At 39.1% G+C, this 19,916-nt stretch overlaps 1 protein-coding gene across 1 annotated transcript in view; it reads left to right on the top strand.

Annotated features, from left to right (window-relative positions):
• The window catches only part of MROH9 (maestro heat like repeat family member 9), a 72,716-nt gene that overhangs the window by 12,776 nt on the left and 40,024 nt on the right, over nucleotides 1-19,916 (top strand). The window contains exons 5-7 of the mRNA XM_088844927.1: nucleotides 405-540; nucleotides 3,801-3,925; nucleotides 9,461-9,610. Of these exons, the coding sequence (XP_088701053.1) occupies nucleotides 405-540; nucleotides 3,801-3,925; nucleotides 9,461-9,610 (411 nt within the window). The remainder of the gene's footprint in view (nucleotides 1-404; nucleotides 541-3,800; nucleotides 3,926-9,460; nucleotides 9,611-19,916) is intronic.

Below are 19,916 nucleotides of genomic sequence, written 5' to 3'. Positions count from 1 at the left end.
CCCCTACATATAAACCTTCAAGTTGTGAACATTCAAAGATGCAAATGCAAATATGCTAGCTGTTTCACTGAACTACTGTACTTTTTAAAATACTGCACTGTAAGATTTTAAATGTTTTATTTTTGTGTTTTTTATGTATTTGTGTGAAAAGTATTATAAACCTATTACAGTACAGTACTCTATAGTCGATTGTACCTAAGGTAAATTTTGTAGACTTATGAACAAATTGGACTTATGAACACACTCTCAGAACAGAGTATGTTCATATGTGGGGGACTTATTGTGTGTGTCAGTCTGTGTGAGTGTGTGTGTATATGTATGCATGTGTGTGTACATATCAGACACAAACATTTAACATTGACTATGCTTAACAAATGTATTTTTCTACCTTGTTTTTTCACTAGGCAAGTGTTAATGCCCCATGTTTGGGTGTCCTGGCAGCAGAGTTATCTCTTTTGTGTTCTCATTCTGATCCTGCATTCACACAACAGGCATTTGTGGGAATGTATCACCTCCTCTGCATTGCAAAGTGTCAGAGTGGTAAGATTCATCTTTTCTAAAGCTTACGAAGAATCTGTTCCTAATTATTCTACTGTGGGTTCCAAGGAGGTTCTACATCTGTAGATTTCTAAATCCTGCCCCAAGATCTATAGCTTCATTTATTAAAATGTATTTTAAAATATTTTTTAGAATTATTTTTAAAATGTTATAGTTGGTTCTTCAGTATTTATCCCTGGGTTGGGAATATCACCTGGAGAAAGAAATGGCAACCCACTCCAGTATTCTTGCCTGGAAAATCCCATGGACAGAAGAGCCTGGCGGGCTATAGTCCATGGAGTCACAAAGAGTCAGACATGACTGACTGACTTACACTTTCACTTTCATACTTAGATTAGTGTCAGGGTGTTACTGGCAGGGACAGAAATGCTGGGTGGAGGCAGGGAAGAAAGAGAAGAAAAATTACCAATCAGTTCAGTTCAGTCGCTCAGTCATGTCTGACTCTTTGCAACCCCATGAACCGTAGCACGCCAGGCCTCCCGGTCCATCACCAACTCCTGGAGTTTACCCAAACCCATGTCCATCGAGTCGGTGATGCCATCCAACCATCTTATCCTCTGTTGTCCCCTTCTCCTCCTGCCCTCAATCTTTCCCAGCATCAAGGTCTTTTCAAATAAGTCAGCTCTTTGCATCAGGTGGCCAAAGTATTGGAGTTTCAGCTTCAATATCAGTCCTTCCAATGAACATTCAGGACTGATCTCCTTTAGGATGGACTGGTTGGATCTCCTAGCAGTCCAAGGGACTCTCAAGAGTCTTCTCCAACACCACAGTTCAATAGCATCAATTATTCGGCACTCAGCTTTCTTCACAGTCCAACTCTGACATCCATGACCACTGGAAAAACCATATGGGACTCTTAAAGAGGCATTCTTTTTGTCTCTAATGGAGCATCAGATAGAATTCTTGCTTCAGTGAGGGGGGGAAATTAGCCCAAGATGTAAATAAATGCTGTTCTGGTCTACCTAACAAAGCGTGAGAGCAAGACCTTATGGTATCAAACTATTTCCAAGTACTTAAACAGAGAACAGATTTGCCCTCCCATAACAAACTGTTTAAAGACATCCGATAACAAAGGACAATGATTCCTGAGAGAAGAGAAAAAATGAATAAATAAAGCAGAGTCTACAATTGATTGAGTTTACAACCTAGAGTAAGTTTCTAGGCTGCAGCCCAGAAATGAGCAACCCAAGGGTCCCAAGTTGAAGAGACAGAATTGGGAATCCAGAAAGATCAAGATATCTAGAGTTCACATGGCAGAATGCCAGAAAGGAGTGCACAAAGAGAGAGCTCCAGAGATCTGCAGAGAGTCCATTTAACTCTTTAGCTATGTAAGGAAACTACCTGAGGTTTGTGGGATGAGGGTGTAATACCCAAAATGGTTAAAGAGGTAAAAGCACTGAATTCCAAAAGACTGGGAATGGTGCCCATGCCTATAAGCTAGAATTTGAAACTTCATAATTCACCAGTAAGAAAGCAGATTACTCAAAGAGATTTTGTCTTATCAGGAGGAAAAAATTATCCCTGAATTACTTTAGTGCCATTCAGTCCGTCTGTGTTAGTTGCTCAGTTGTGTCTGACTCTTTGCAATCCCACGGACTGTAAGCCAGTCTCCTCTGTCCATGAAATTCTCCAGGCAAGTATACTGGAGTAGGTAGCCATTCCCTTCTCCAAGGGATCTTCCCAACCCAATATTCAAACCTGGGTCTCCTGCCTTACAGGCCAGAGATTCTTTACCATCTGAGCCACCGTACAGTGTCAGTGGGAATGTGAAATCATACAACTTTGGAAAATAATTTGGCAGTATCCTAAAAAGTCAAACACATATCTGCCACATGAGCCAGTCATTCCTCAGCCATTCCTCCAGTCATTCCTAAAAGAAATGAAAGCAAATATCTACTCAAAGACTTGTACATGAATGTAGAAAGGATCTTTATTTTTAATAGCCCAAAACTGGAAACAATCAAATGTCCACCAAGGGTCAAATGAATACATGCTGCTGCTGCTAAGTCGCTTCAGTCGTGTCCAACTTTGTGCGACCCCAGAGACAGCAGCCCACCAGGCTCCCCCATCCCTGGGATTCTCCAGGCAAGAACACTGGAGTGGGTGGCCATTTCCTTCTCCAATGCATGAAAGTGAAAATGAAGTCGCTCAGTCATGTCCGACTCTTAGCGACCCCATGGACTTCAGCCTACCAGACTCCTCTGTCCATGGGATTTTCCAGGCAAGAGTACTGGAGTGGGTTGCCATTGCCTTCTCCGAGATGATGGTATATATGTACAATGGGGTAGTAGTCATCACAGAGAAATCAATCAACTATTGACAAATACAATAATGTGAATGAATTGCAAATAATTTTGCTGAATGAAAGATGCCAAGCAACAGAAGAGTAGCACATACTAAATTGCTCCACTTATTTGAAATTAGAAAATACAAATGAAAGAATGCAGATCTGTGTGTATCTTTGAATCAGGAAGTGCTATAGTGTGTATCCAGTAGCAGGTTTGAGCAATTATGAAAGGACAGGAGGAAACTTCTGGAGGGAATAAATCTTTTTTTATTGCAGTAATACTTTTATGGTCACAAATATATATTATATATTTGTCATTTGTGAAAGTTGCTCAGTCACGTCCATTCTGAAATACACTCAGACTCTTTGCGAGCCCATTAACTGTAGTCCATGGAATTCTCTAGGCCAGAATATTGGAGTGGGTAGCCTTTCCCTTTAAGAACTTACCAAATTATACACTTTAAATATGTTGCATATTGATTATATCTCTATAAAGCAGTTAGCAAACAAAATCAGTTAAAATTTACCTTCTCTAGAACTAAAGACATTTGCACCTGAAGCTTATTTGAGAGCTTTTCTCTTTGTTGCTATTCCACTCCCTCAGTTCTTTGCAAAATGCCTCCAAGTCGGCTCTTTTACCAATAGACTTTCCAACTTAGCAGTAGCTCTTCCATTGCACTGAACTATGCATTTGATAGCCGAAATGTACTTGATACTTTGTCAACCTATTAAAATTATATATGTCCTCTACAGAGGCTTCTCTTAACACTTTATAAATTCTGGGCCAATGTAGTCATAATGTTAATATTTTATGTGACTAAACTTTAAGCAGAGAGTTAAACATTCAGAAAACTTTATATTCCCAGAATTGGACAGGAAAAGGAAACTAGAAATAGCAATGTTATAGAAGGAACCAGTGATCAAATGAAAATCTTAAACTTTTTCCTTAATACAGAGGGTGCTGCAAAAAGTAAAAATAAAAAGTATGATAAGCCTGAAAATCATTTTATCCAGTCTTCTTCCTCTGGTACAGAATTTCTACCCAAGAATTTGCAAAAAGATAAAAGTAAAATCGCTCAGGTAACTTAGCCCCCACTTTATCCTATAGCTTTTGTTTCATGTGTAAATTACTTTTAGTGGCAACTTATTTCAACAAAATTTATATTAATAGATTTTTTTCTCTTTTATTTAAATTAAATTCAGTAAAGCAAAAAGTAAATGATAGCGTATTTGGCTTCTTGATCTTCATCTGTTAATAAGAATTATGTCTATTATTCCAGAACATAGCAATTTACATTATTTACTAGATAATTCTTACAGAAAGCAAAATGAGTTAAGTGTTTCCTAGTTGTTATGCTTCTTTTTGTTTGGCTAGTAACTTACTAAATATGGGAAACTTCCGGTTTTCTAGAAAAATTAGTGAAGTCAGCAGTTAAGAGGTTTTACAATGCTATTAAAATTTCCCAGCAAGAGTACTGGAGTGGGGTGCCATTTCCTTCTCCAGATAATTTACTCAGCAAACATCAAAATAATTTGGTAAATATTTTTAAAACCTATTAAATTTTAAAAATTTCTTAAGTTTAAGTGATAAACCTTAGCACTAAGTAAGCAATACATTGACCCAACCTTAGGGAAAATCATGAGACTCTACACCTCTATACACTCCTTCACCTTCTTCAAAACATATATGTGTATTCATATGCTTGCGAGGTCATCCAACACAGGTGCCTGAATCATGCTGTCCAACTGATGCTCTTCTAGCTACACAGGGATCAACAGTTCAGCAAAACCGGCTGGAGAGGCCCTTCAGGCTAGCTTAACTCCTGAATTGAAGGGTCTTAGATTTTCTCCTGAAACTACATACATAAAGTAGTGCCTTGCCTTCCCACACTGAGGCAGATAGAATTGTGGGAGGCTGTGGAGATATGGAAGCAGTACATCTCAAATAATACAATAAAAAAGACCACATAGATATCCTTAAATATGCATCTGCATAATGATGCATCTTTCCAAAATCAATTATTCTTAATCCACCTCCCCTCAGAAGTCACAAGCCTGGTTAACTATGAACTTTTCTATTTACATGAAGAAACTAAGCATCCATCTAGGTTTACTAGAAAGTCCTTCTCCATTCTTCCATTCTTAACTCCAGAGTCCTAGAATTGAAATCCTGAGACCCACGATTAGCTAGTGAGCCTAGCACTAGCAGCCTCCTCAGGGTCTGTCTCTTTCAAGTGGTTTATAAGCTTACTATCTCTACTTCCAGCTTAGTGTCCTGTCATCTGACTTTAATGTCCATAACATTTAGAAATCCTGGATTTGGGGAGGGTTCCCTGGGTCCTCTATTACTCAGTTCCCAACTGTGAGATCAAAACAGGCCTAGGACAGCACTGTGTGCAAGAGCAGTAGCTAAAAAATCCGGAGGTAGGGACTTTCAGAGATAGATTGGGACAGGTGGGTGAGAGAATCTATGGTTGCAGTAAGGAAACCAACAGGACCATTTACAACAACAAAGTCCAGAAGACGCAAATAGGAGGATACGCATCAGGGTTTTTAGCCAAGAGAGCTAGATCACATTTTTAGCCAAGATAGCTACATCACTATCATTTGATGTACTCTACTGTCATAGCAAACACCCTCTTCCAACACAAGAGAAGACTCTACACATGGACATCACCAGATGGTCAACACCAAAATCAGATTGATTATATTCTTTGCAGCCAAAGATGGAGAAGCTGTATACAGTTAGCAAAAACAAGACCAGGAGCTGACTGTGGCTCAGATCATGAACTCCTTATTGCCAAATTCAGACTAAAATAGAAGAGTGTAGGGAAAACCACTAGACCATTCAGATATGACCTAAATCAAATCCCTTATGATTATACAGTGGAAGTGAGAAATAGATTTAAGGGACTAGATCTGATAGAATGCCTGATGAACTCTGGACGGAGGTTCGTGACATTGTACAGGAGACAGGGACCAAGACCATCCCCATGGAAAAGAAATGCAAAAAAGCCAAATGGCTGTCTGAGGAGGCCTTACAAATAGCTGTGAAAAGAAGAGAAGCGAAAAGCAAAGGAGAAAAGGAAAGATATAAGCATCTGAATGCAGAGTTCCAAAGAATAGCAAGGAGAGATAAGAAAGCCTTCCTCAGTGATCAGTGCAAAGAAATAGAGGAAAACAACAGAATCGGAAAAACAAGAAATCTCTTCAAGAAAATTAGAGATTCCAAGGGAACATTTCATGCAAAGATGGGCTCGATAAAGGACAGGAATGGTATGGACCTAACAGAAGCAGAAGATAGTAAGAAGAGGTGGCAAGAATACACAGAAAAACTGTACAAAAAAGATCTTCACGAACAAGATAGTCACGATAACATGATCACTGACCTAGAGCCAGACATCTTGGAATGTGAAGTCAAGAGGGCCTTAGAGAGCATCACTATGAACAAAGCTAGTGGAGGTGATGGAATTCCGGTTGAGCTATTTCAAATCTTGAAAGATGATGCTATGAAAGTGCTGCACTCAATATGCCAGCAAATTTGGAAAACTCAGCAGTGGCCACAGGACTGGAAAAGGTCAGTCTTCATTCCAATCCCAAAGAAAGGCAATGCCAAAGAATGCTCAAACTACCGCACAATTGCACTCATCTCACACGCTAGTAAAGTCATGCTCAAAATTCTCCAAGCCAGGCTTCAGCAATATGTGAACCGTGAACTCCCAGATGTTCAAGCAGGTTTTAGAAAAGGCAGAGGCACCAGAGATCAAATTGCCAACATCCGCTGGATCATGGATAAAGCAAGAGAGTTCCAGAAAAACATCTATTTCTGCTTCATTGACTATGCCAAAGTCTTTGACTGTGTGGATCACAATAAACTGTGGAACATTCTGAAAGAGATGGGAATCCCAGACCACCTGACCTGCCTCTTGAGAAACCTGTATGCAGGTCAGGAAGCAACAGTCAGAACTGTACATGGAACAACAGACTGGTTCCAAATAGGAAAAGGAGTACGTCAAGGCTGTATATTGTCACCTTGCTTATTTAACTTTTATGCAGAGTACATCATGAGGAACGCTGGGCTGGAAGAAGCAAAGCTGGAATCAAGATTGCCGGGAGAAATATCAATAACCTCAGATATGCAGATGACACCACCCTTATGGCAGAAAGTGAAGAGGAACTCAAAAGCCTCTTGATGAAAGTGAAAGAGGAGAGTGAAAAGGTTGGCTTGAAGCTCAACATTCAGAAAACAAAGATCATGGCATCTGGTCCCATCACTTCATGGGAAATAGATGGAAAAACAATGGAAACAGTGTCAGACTTTATTTTCTGGGGCTCCAAAATCACTGCAGATGCTGATTGCAGCCATGAAATTAAAAGACGCTTACTCCTTGGAAGGAAAGTTATGACCAACCTTGATAGTATATTAAAAAGCAGAGACATTACTTTGCCAACCAAGGTCCATCTAGTCAAGGCTATGGTTTTTCCCGTGTTCATGTGTGGATGTGAGAGTTGGACTGTGAAGAAAGCTGATCGCCGAAGAATCGATGCTTTTGAACTGTGGTGTTGGAGAAGACTCTTGAGAGTCCCTTGGACTGCAAGGAGATCCAACCAGTCCATTCTAAAGGAGATCAATCCTGGGTGTTCATTGGAAGGACTGATGCTAAAGCTGAAACTGCAATATTTTGGCCACCTCGTGCAACGAGCTGACTCACTGGAAAAGACTCTGCTGCCGGGAAAGGTTGGGGGCGGGAGGAGAAGGGGACGGCGGAGAATGAGATGGCTGGATGGCATCACCGACTCTGTGGACATGAGTTTGAGTGAACTCCGGGAGTTGGTGATGGACAGGGAGGCCTGGTGTGCTGTGATTCATGGGGTCACAGAGAGTCGGACACGACTGAGCGACTGAACTGAACTGAACTGTCATATCTCTACCTTTGTTACTGAGTCCAAGTTCATACTACTTACCACACAATTGGCCAATAAATCAACCGACAAGGTGTTGGGATAAGAAATAGCAACATATTTGGAAAACCAGATAACCCAAGAAGATGGTGGACTAGTATCCCAAAGAACCATCTCATTGGACTTAGAATTTGAGCTTCTTTTATATTAAAAATGGAGGAGGTGTGGCTGGTTGTTGTAAACTTATTGGTACTGGAATCCTTTGTTTCTGCAGCTGTCCAGGTCGGTCTGGTCACAATGCTCCTATAAACCTTCAGAAAGACAACTGTTTTTTTCTTTTCTTCAACATTTAACCTCTATATGAATGGAAATGTGTTATACTTTAAAGGTCAAGCCTGGGAGGCAGAACATTGAGAAAGAGCTAGTATGTATATTTCAGGCTATAGGCAACACTCTTTTACTATTTCAGACAAAAGTGCAAAGCCAGCATTTCTAACCACAGGTTTTGGAGCACAAAAGCTAGAGTTAAAGGAATAGATCCAATATGGAGTCAGGTTTGTTTTTCTCCAATCTACCTTCACATGATAGAAACTTCTAACACTACCTCAAGTTTCACTAGGAATTGCTCCTTCTACAGCTCTTAATAGACACTAAGCTAATTTGTTGAATAAACAAATATCCAAAAAGAATATCCCCTCTTCAATGTTTTTTTTTAACTCAACGTCTTGTATAATCAAATCTGACTTTCTCAAAGTATAGCCAACTATGATATTCTGTTCACCTCACTAAGCCTTAGTGACCATCCTTTATCTTTCTTTCATAGCTTTCTAAAAACACTATACCTCACCTGTCTGCTCAGTAGGAGGGAGCCTGGTGGTCATCAATTTTCAATTAGACCTCAGTCCTTCCCTACTGACCAGAAAGATGTATGCTCCATTCCTTTAACAGGGATACTAAAAAGCTGTTATTGGCAATATTGAATACTTTCTGTATTTCAGAGAATGGCATACACACACACACAAAAAAAAGGTTTTGTATATATACATATATATTTAGAAAGGGAGAAAATGTGGTTCATTCATCTTTCTTAACTGAGAGATCCATAGTCCTGTGATTTTGTTCGCATTTTATGGTCCACGGATGTTCCTCTAACTTTAAAAAGACATTGTTTGAATTGCAGTTGTTGTGCCTCAACCATAGACATATGTGTCCTTTTTTCTCTTCTCACTTCTTGATACTTCTCTGAAAAAGAGAAAAATTCACACCCTTCAATGGCCCTTCCTTTTTTATCCTATCCTTTCCTTCATCTTTTACAAACCATGCTTGTTTTGGATCTGAACGAGCTTATTTCCAAAGCTGAAGAACTTCACAATAGTTTTTAGTATTTGAATAGCTGAAATGGGGTTAAAACAATATTTTATAGTTGCTCTAAATTTTAATGCCACGGTTTCCCACTTCTCCCTGGCTTGCCCCAGAGCTGACTTATTCAGATGAAAATGTTTTAATTGCTTTAAAAATAAGATGAAAAATAAATATAATTAAGTTTGAATGACATCATCTTAATACTAACACAGTGTAAAGTGTAATTTTTAATATATTTAATTGAGGAAGAGGCTGACAAGAGAAAAGTTACCTAAGACCCACAAAAATCATGTAGCTGTCTTTGTTGATATAAGTAACGTCTGAGATCATGATTCTTCTTTTTGGTTTCAGAGTGTAGGAAAAACCTTATTGCCACCCTTGCTGACTGACTTTGTTTGGAGTCTCCTGATGAAACTCTCTGTACCTGATCAAACAATTGCATCTGAGGCAGCAACCATACTGAAATTGACTCTGGAGTGTAATGCCCATAAGGTCACCATGGTAAGATATTTCACAATGAGTGGAGGAGTGCAGAGTACATTCTCTAATGGGCTTTTTCTGCCTTTGTTATAAGCCTACTTCTTTTCATATATATTTCTTGCCATTGTTCCTTATGTCACTTCAATCAAATGAAGCTTTTTGTGTGAAATAGTTCAAGCACACAGAAAAGTTTCAAAACTAGTGTAATGAACATCCAACCACCAATCATACCAAATTGTAACATTTTGTTATACTTGCTTCAAATTTTAAAGAAATACATTCAGTTCAGTTCAGTTCAGTCGCTCAGTTCAGTTCAGTCGCTCAGTCGTGTCCGACTCTTTGCAGCCCCATGAATCACAGCACGCCAGGCCTTCCTGTCCATCACCAACTCCTGGAGTTCACTCAAACTCATATCTATCGAGTCGGTGATGCCATCCAGCCATCTCATTCTCTGTCATCCCCTTCTCCTCCTGCCCCCAATCCCTCCCAGCATCAGAGTCATTTCCAATGAGTGGCCAAAGTATTGGAGTTTCAGCTTCAGCATCAGTCCTTCCAATGAACACCCAGGACTGATCTCCTTTAGAATGAACTGGTTGGATCGTCTTGCAGTCCAAGGGACTCTCAAGAGTCTTCTCCAACACCACAGTTCAAAAGCAACAATTCTTCAGCGCTCAGCTTTCTTCAAAGTTCAAAGAATGCTCAAACTACCGCACAATTGCACTCACACGCTAGTAAAGTCATGCTCAAAATTCTCCAAGCCAGGCTTCAGCAAGACGTGAACCGTGAAATTCCAGATGTTCAAGCTGGTTTGAGAAAAGGCAGAGGAACCAGAGATCAAATTGCCAACATCCGCTGGATCATGGAGAAAGCAAGAGAGTTTCAGAAAAACATCTATTTCTGCTTTATTGACTATGCCAAAGCCTTTGACTGTGTGGATCACAATAAACTGTGGAACATTCTGAAAGAGATGGGAATCCCAGACCACCTGACCTGCCTCTTGAGAAACCTGTATGCATGTCAGGAAGCACCAATTAGAACTGGACATAGAACAACAGACTGGTTCCAAATATGAAAAGGAGTACATCAAGGCTGTATATTGTCACCCTGCTTATTTAACTTATATGCAGAGTACATCATGAGGAATGCTGGGCTGGAAGAAGCACACGCTGGAATCAAGATAGAAGGGAGAAATATCAATAACCTCAGATATGCAGATGACACCACCCTTATGGCAGAAAGTGAAGAGGAACTCAAAAGCCTCTTGATGAAAGTGAAAGAGGAGAGTGAAAAAGTTGGCTTGAAGCTCAACATTCAGAAAACGAAGATCATGGCATCTGGTCCCATCACTTCATGGTAAATAGATGGGGAAACAGTGAAAAGTGTCAGACTTTATTTTTTGGGGCTCCAAAATCACGGCAGATGGTGATTGCAGCCATGAAATTAAAAGATGATTACTCCTTGGAAGGAAAGTTATGACCAACCTAGATAGCATATTAAAAAGCAGAGACATTACTTTGCCAACCAAGGTCCATCTAGTCAAGGCTATGGTTTTTCCCGTGGTCATGTATGTATGTGAGAGTTGGACTGTGAAGAAAGAAATACATTAACAACAATAAAATAGTGCAACTATAATTGAGATACCCTGTGTAACCATTAAGGAAAGTTTTAAGAGCCCTCAGTTTGCTGTAGGGCTGGCCACATACTTGTGGGTCCCAGTGCAAACTAAAATGTAGGACTTCTTATTTAAAACATAGAAAAAAGTAGTATTAAATGTACAAACATATGAAGCTCCCCCTCCTCAATGTATCATGGTGTTATTTTCTAATTAAAAAAAAACAACTAAAATTTTAAAATTTTAGCATGAATTCTGCAGTCCACCTTTAAATTGTGCAATGCCAGTTATAGATGCAAATATAAGACCACACAACTTAACAAAATACTACAATTCCTATTTCATAGCTTATGCATGCATATGCATTTTATTCTTACCAAAAGAGTTATAAACACTACACAAAACTAACTTAATTTTCTTTATTCAACTTCTTGTCATTCACACATTCTTTAACACTCTCTATCACCATCTTACTCATGAATAAGTAAAGATCAGAAGGAAAACAATTTATGCACTGCCACATCTTTCTCTTTCCTCTGTGTTGTCATTTTCAGCCTAATTGATTGAAGCATCAATAAATGCTTTTCTTATACCTGTTTTGATTTCCCACTGAACCCCTACACATTAATGTAGCCACTGGAATTCTCTGGACTTAAGGCATTGTGAATGCTACCTCTGAAAGGGGCTACTGACTCACATTCTTGGGCCTATCTGGTGGCTCAGCTGGTAAAGAATCCACCTGGGTTTGATCCCTGGGTTGGGAAGATTTCCTGGAGAAGGGAACGGCTACCCACTCCAGTATTCTGGGTTGGAGAATTCCATGAACTATATACTCCATGGGGTTGCAGAGTCGGACATGACTGAGAGACTTTCACTGACTCACATATTGTACTCATCTCCTCCATGTACACACAAGCTCCATTGTCTTTTGGGATTTTATTAAAAAAACACAAGCTAAAGGAAAAACTTATTAAAAACTCAATATAGTGACAGCAGAAGTTTAAACAAACTGACGGACCTTCAGCATATGGGACCTTATGCAAACACTAGGTCATATGCCCATTAAACCAGCTCTGATGGAGACAGAAGGGCTGAATTTCCAGTTCCCTCTCTTGACATAGCAGTGTTACGTGATTATAGATAAACAGAGTGCTTGCACACAAATTCAGAGAGCAGGAAAATCCCTGGGTTGGGAAGATTCCCTGGAGAAGGCAATGGCAAGCCACTCCAGTACTCTTGCCTGGAGAATCCCATGGATGGAGGAGCCTGGTAGGCTGCAGTCCATTGGGTCGCTAGGAGTCGGACACGACTGAGCGACTTCACTTTCACTTTCATGCATTGGAGAAGGAAATGGCAACCCACTCCAGTGTTCTTGCCTGGAAAATCCCAGGGATGGGGGAGCCTGGTGGGCTTCTGTCTATGGGGTCACACAGAGTCGGACACGACTGAAGTGACTTAGCAGTAGCAGTTGCACACAAATTCAGAGAGCAGGAAAAAGGAAGCAATGCTTCTTACAAACTCCCATGCTAATATAATCAGGAGCATTCCAAAAGGCAAACAGAGCAAAAGGGAAATCTTGAGGGCAACAGTCATTTCCTTAACAAAATAAAGTTCTCCTCTCACACAGTGAGGAAAGTAATCTAGGTAAAGCCATATCAGGTTGTAGAGAGGAACAGAAGCCAAATAGAAAACTAGATGTGTAAAACCAGGCTGTTCTACAAAAATCATTAACTAGGGAGACAAAATGAACAAACTGGGGTTTAGCAACTTATTTCCCCAGCTCCCACAAACAGTTGAACTACTGAATACAGTGGATTCTTTTTTTTTTTTTATTGGAAGCTAATTACTTTACAATATTATATTGGTTGGTTTTGCCATACATTGACATGGCTTCTTGTCTTGAACAGGGTTAGGTTCTAAAGTCAGTTATAAGGAAAAATCGCATTAAAATTTTCCTGAAAATCTCCTAAATTTCAAATATAGTTTGTGGGTTTACAATTTCTAAATAAATTTAATCCAGAAAATCCTTCCTTGAGGATGGAAGAAAATCGTCTTTTCTACAATTGAACATAGAGTAACATAGCTGGCTTGTTTTAGGGGCATGCTGAATTTATAGTAGTAGGGGGAGGATGAGAAGAAAAACTCCAAATCTAATAGTTAAGAGATCTGCGGAGAAGAACAATGGTTTATGTCTTCCATTTCATGTTCACCTTGGTAGGATGAATATTTTAGAGTAAACTCTTGTTTAGAGTAAAGGGTTGAATGTATGCTAAGTTGCTTCAGTCAATTCCAACTCAGCAATCTTATGGATTGTAGCCTGCTGGCTCCTCTGTCCATGGGATTCTCCAAGCAATTATACTGGAATGGGTTGCCATGCCCTCCTCCAAGGGATCTTCCCAATCCCAGGATCAAACCTGTGTCTCCTGAGACTCCTGCATTGCAGATGGATTCTTCACTGCTGAGCCGCCAGGGAAGTCCCAGAGTAAAGGGTTATACACAGATAATTCAGTTGTACATAAGGAAACTGCAATGGAATGTAAATTTACATCAACCAACTTTTCCGCTCATAACCTCTGAGAAGCATTTTTGAAATAAGAAGCGAGGTGCTCTGGGTAGATTAAGCTTGATGTTTAATATACAACCCTTGGTTTGGGAAGAATTCCAGGTCTAGCTAAAACTCTCATTTAAAAGTGAAGAGGGGTTGGAGACAAGATGGTGGAGTAGAGGGACCTGAGTTTGCCTCTTCTCACAAATGCACCAAAATCACAACTGCTCAACAACCATTGGCAAAAAGGAATGGAATATACCAAAAAAGATATTCGACATTAAAGACACAAAGAAGAAACCACAATGAAACAGTAGGAGGGGCACAGTAGAGATATAATCAAATCCCATACCACTCAGGTGGGTAACCCACAAACCAGAAAATAATAATGTCACAGATGTTCTCCCAGAAGTGAGAGCTCTGAGTCTCATGCCAGGCTCCCCAGCTTAGGGGATCAGCATTAGCAGAAGGAGTCTTCAGAGTATTGGCTTTGAAGATCAGTAAGGCTTGACTGCAGGAGGTCTGCAAGACTAAGAGAAACAGAGACATCACTCTTGGAAGGCACACACAAGTTCTTGTGTGTCACAGAATCCAGAATAAAAGCAGTTATTTCATAGAAGCCTGGGCCAGAACTATCTGCTGGTCTGAGAGGGTTTCCTGAGAAGGCAAGGAGAAGCTTTGGCTCTCTCTGGGGTCATAAAAGCTGGTGGTGGATATACTGGGGAGTGTTCATCTACATGAGTAAAATATCTTGTTTGGGTCTTTGGTACCAAGACCTGGCCCCATGCAACAGCCTGTAGGCTTCAGTGTTGGGGCTCTTCAGGTCAAAAAACAGAGTGGGAACACAGCCACACGCATCAGCAGACAGGCTGCCTAAAGACTTCCTGAGCCCACAGCCACCAACAGATACATCCCTTGACATGTCCCTGTCCACAAGAGAACCATGACCCATTTTAACCCACCAGAAGGCAGGCACCTCCTCCTCCCACCAGGAAGCCAGCACAATCCTCTAATCCAGCCTCCCCTACCAGGGAGCAGACACTAGAGTAAGAAAATCATAATTCCACAGCCTGCAAAACTGAGTGTGCAAACAGTTCAGAAACAGTTAGTTCCTGGCCATTGGGTAATAAGAGGAAAATGTACTGCAGTGATACATAGGACATCCCCTACAGAGGGCCACTTCTCCAAGGTCAAGAAACTTCAGAAGGACAACTAAATGAAATGAAGTGGAAAAAGGCAATCTATCCAAGAAAAGAGTTCAGAGTAATGAACATAAAGATGATTCAAGAACTTGGGAAAAGAATGGATTCACAGAACAAGAAGTTACAAGAAGTTTTTTTTATCAAGAATACAATCAGTTTAGTTCAGTTCAGTCACTCAGTTGTGTCCAACTCTTCGCAACCCCATGGACTGCAGCACGCCAGGCTTCCCGGTCCATCACCAACTTCCAGAGCATGTTCAAACTCATGTCCATCAAGTCGGTGATGCCATCCAACAAACTCATCCTCTGTCATCCCCTTCTCCTGCCTTCAATCTAGCCCAGCATCAGGATCTTTTTTAATGAGTCAGTTCTTCACATCAGGTGGCCAAACTTTTGGAGTTTCAGCATCAGTCCTTCCAATGAATATTCAGGACTGATGTCCTTTAGGATTGACCTTAGGATTTCCTTTGGTTTGATCTCCTGGCAGTCCAGGGGACTCTCAATGGCCTTCTCCAACAACACAGTTCAAAAGCATCAATTCTTTGGGCTCAATTTCTTGAGCACTTTCAAGCTCTTCGAAGCCCAATTTCTTTGGGCTTCCCTAGTGGCTCCAACAGTAAATAATCCCCCTTCAACTTGGGAAACCTGAGTTCAATCCCTGGGTTAGGAAGATACCCTGGAAAAAGGAAAGGCTACCAACTCCAGTATTCTTGTCTGGATAATTCCATGGACAAAGGAGCCTGGTGGGCCACAGTCCATGGGGTTGCAAAGAGTCAGACATAACTGAGTGACTTTCACTTCACTTCATGTGCACACGTGTGTGTGTGTACAACTTGGGTTTTAAGAAATACAATAACTGAAATGAAAAATACACTCAAAGGAATTAACAGCAGAATATGTAAGGCAGAAGGATGAATCAGTGAGTTGGAAGACAGAGTACTGGAAATTACTGCTGCAGAACAGAATAAAGAAAATAGAATGAAAAGGAGTGAGGACAGTTTAAGAGACAACTGGATCAAATAAATCAACTTTCACATTATAGATATCCCAGAAGTAGAACAGGGAGAGAAAGAAGCTGAGAAAATATTTGAAGAGATAACAGCTGAAATGTCCCTAATACAGGAAAGGAAACAATCACCTAAGTTCAAGAAGCACAGAGAATCCCATATAGGACTAACCCAAGCAAGAACACACAGAGACACACTGTAATCAAATTGACAAAAATTAAAGACAGAGAAAACATTAAAAGCAATAAAGAAAAAGCAACAAATAACATAACAAAGAAATTCCCAAATAGTTATCGTTGATTTGTTAGCAGAAACTGCAGACCAAAGGGAACGGCATAATATATTTAAAGTGACCTTTAAATAAAAGAGAAATGATCTCATTCAGATTTGATAGATAAATCAAAAGCTTTACATACAAGCAAAAGCTACGAGAATTCAGCACCACCAAACCAGCTTTACAATAAATGCTAAAGAAACTTCTCAAAGTGGAAAATAAGAAACTACAAGTAGAAACAAAAAAATTATGAAAGTGGTAGCTCACCAGTAAAGGCAAACAACAGTAAATGTAGGAAATTATCCACAGACAAATATGATATCAAAATCAGTAATCATGAGAGAAGAAGAGTACAAATGCAGGATATTAAAAATAAATTTGAAATTAAGAGATTAGGAACTTAAAATAAACATGCACATATACATAGACTGCTATCCCAAATGTCATGGTAACCGCGAATCAAAAATTTGTAATGGTTATACACACAAAAAAGGTATCCAAACACAACACTAAAGACACTCATCAAATCCCAAAAGAAGAAAGGGAGGAAAATATCTACCAAAAAAAATCCAAAACTATTAACAAAATGGCAACAAGAACCCACATATTGATAATTACCTTAAATATAAATGAAATAAATGCTCCAACCAAAGACATAGATTGGCTGAATGGATACAAAAGTAGGACCCATATATATGCAGCCTACAAAATACCTACTTAAGATCTAGAGACATATACAGACAAAAGTGAGGTGACAGAAAAAGATATTCCATGCAAATAGAAATCAAAAGAGAGCTGAAGTAGCAATACTTATCAGACAAAATAGACTTTAATATAAAGCCTATTATCTGAGACAAAAAAGGACACTACATGATGATTGAGGGATCAATCCAAGGAATAGAAATAACAGTTGTAAATTTCTATGTCCCCCCATCATAACAGCACCTCAATATATCAGACAAACATTATCAAACACAAATGGAGAAAATAACAGTAACACAATCATAGTGGGAAAATTTAACATCCCACTTACATCAATGGACAGATCATCTAGACAAAAATCAATAAGGAAACACAGGTGACACATTAGATAGATTGAATTGATATTTAGATGGAGCATTTCATCTGAAAGCAGCAGAATACACATTCTTTTCAAGAGCACATGGAACAGTCTCCAGGATAGATCTGGGCCACAAAGCAAGCCTCATTAAATTTATAAAATTGAAATCATATCAAACATCTTTTCCAACTACAACACTATGTGATTAGAAATCAACTATAACTATAAGGGAAAAACTAAAAAGCACAAATACATGGAAGCAAAACAATATGCTACTAAACAACCAATGGATCAAAGAGGAAATAAATACCTAGAAACAAATGAAAATTAAAACAATGATCTAAAACCTATGGGATGCAGCAAAAGCAGTTCTAATAGTTAAGTTTAAAGTGATATGAGCTCATCAAAAAAGAAGAAAAATCTCAGATAAACAGCCTAACTTATAGCTAAAGCCACCAGAGAAAGAACAAAAAAAAATTCATAGTAGGAGAAAAGAAATCATAAAGATCAAAGGAGAAATAAATGAAGGAAACCAAGGAAAGAAAAGATCAATAAAAATAAAAGATGGTCCTTTGAAAATATTTTAAAAACTGATAAACCTTTAGCCAGACTCCTAAACAAAAAAAAGGGGATAAGACCCAAATCAATAAAACTAGAAATGAAAATGGAAAATTTACAATGGACACAACAGACATACAAAGGATCATACTACTACTAGAAGCAACTATACACCCAAAAATGGACAATATAGAAGAAATGGACAAACTCTCAGAAAGGTACAATCCCTCAAGACTGAACCAGGAAGAAACAGAAAATATGAACGGACTAATAGCCAGTTCTGAAATTTAAACTGTGATTTAAAAACTCCCAGCAAGCAAAAGTTCCAGAATGGGTAGCTTCACAGGCAAATTCTACCAAATATTTAGAGAAAATATCTATACTATACTAAACATCTATACTACTAACATCTATACTGAACATCAATACTACTAAAACTGTTCCTGAAAAAATTGCAGAGGAAGGAATACTTTAGAACTAATTCTATGATGCCATCATCACCCTGATACCAAAACCAGACAAAAATACCACAAAAAAGAAAATTACACACCAATATCACTGATGATCACAGACATAAAGATCCTCAACAAAATGTTAGCAAACCAAATCCAAAAATACACTAAAAGGATCATATACCACGGTCAAGTGGGATTTATCCCACAGATGTAAGGATTTTACAAAATCTGCAAATCAATCATAATGTGATAAAACCTGGAGGGAGGACATGGGGAAGAGGGAGGTGGGAGGGGGGTTCAAGAAAGGGAACACATGTACACCCGGGGCGGATTCGTGTCAATGTATGGCAAAACCAAGCAATATATTAATGTAAGGTAATTTGCCTCCAATAAAATAAATTTTAAAAAAATAAAATAAATAAAAACTGAAGAACAAATCCATGTGATCATTACAACAGATGCAGAAAAATCTTTTGATAAAATTCAACATCCATTTATGATAAAAACTCTTCAGAGAGTGGGCACAGAGGGAACATATCACAACATAATAAAGACCATATATGACAAACCCACATCTAACATAATACTCAATGTGAAAAGCTGAAAACATTTCCTCTAAGATCAGTAACAAGACAGTTAAACACCACTTTCATTAAACAAAGTTTCAGAAGTCCTATTCACAGTAATCAGAGAAGGAAAAGAAATAAAGGGAATCCAATTGGAAAGGAAGGAGTAAAACTGTTAATGTTTGCAGGTGATGTGATACTATACATTGAAGATCCTTAAGATGCTCCCAGAAAACTACTAAAACTCATCAATGAATTCAGTAAAGTGGCAGGATGAAAAATTAATATGCAAAAATATGTTGCATTTCTAGACACTAACCATAAAAGATTAGAAAGAGAAATTAAGGAAACAATCTCATTTACCATCACATCAAAAAGAATAAAATAAACCTATGTGACTTGGTCCACCGAAGAAGGGAATGGCAAACTACTTCAGTATTCTTGCCTTGGGAACCCCATGAGCAGCAGGAAAAGGCAAAAGACAGGACACTGAAAGATGAACTCCCCAAGTCGGTAGGTGCCCAATATGCTACTGGAGATCAGTGGAGAAGTAACTCCAGAAAGAATGAAGAGACGGAGTCAAAGCAAAGACAACACCCAGTTGTGGATGTGACTGGTGTTGGAAGCAAAGTCTGATGCTATAAAGAGCAATATTATATCGGAACCTGGAATGTTAGGTCCATGAATCAAGGCAAATTGGAAGTGATCAAACAGAAGATGGCAAGAGTGAACATCAATGTTTTAGGAATCATTGTGAATTTAACTCAGATGACCATTATATCTATTACTGTGGGCAAGAATCCCTTAGAGGAAATGGAGTAGCCATTATAGTAAACAAAAGAGTCCAAAATGCAGTACTTGGATACAATTTCAAAAACGACAATAATCTCTGTTCATTTCCAAGGCAAACCATTCAATATCAGAGTAATCCAAGTCTGTGCCCCAACCAGGAATTCTGAAGAAGCTAAAGTTGAACGGTTCTATCAAAACCTACAAGACCTTCCAGAACTAACACCCCCAAAAAATGTCCTTTTCATTGTAGGGGACTG

Source organism: Moschus berezovskii, chromosome 17 (assembly GCF_049115385.1).
Source record: "Moschus berezovskii isolate FMDL1 chromosome 17, NW_MosBer_1.0, whole genome shotgun sequence".
Classification (NCBI taxonomy): Eukaryota; Metazoa; Chordata; class Mammalia; order Artiodactyla; family Moschidae; genus Moschus; species Moschus berezovskii.
The sequence above is the reverse complement of the archived record's forward strand: the minus strand, read 5'-3'. Positions and strand labels throughout refer to the sequence as shown.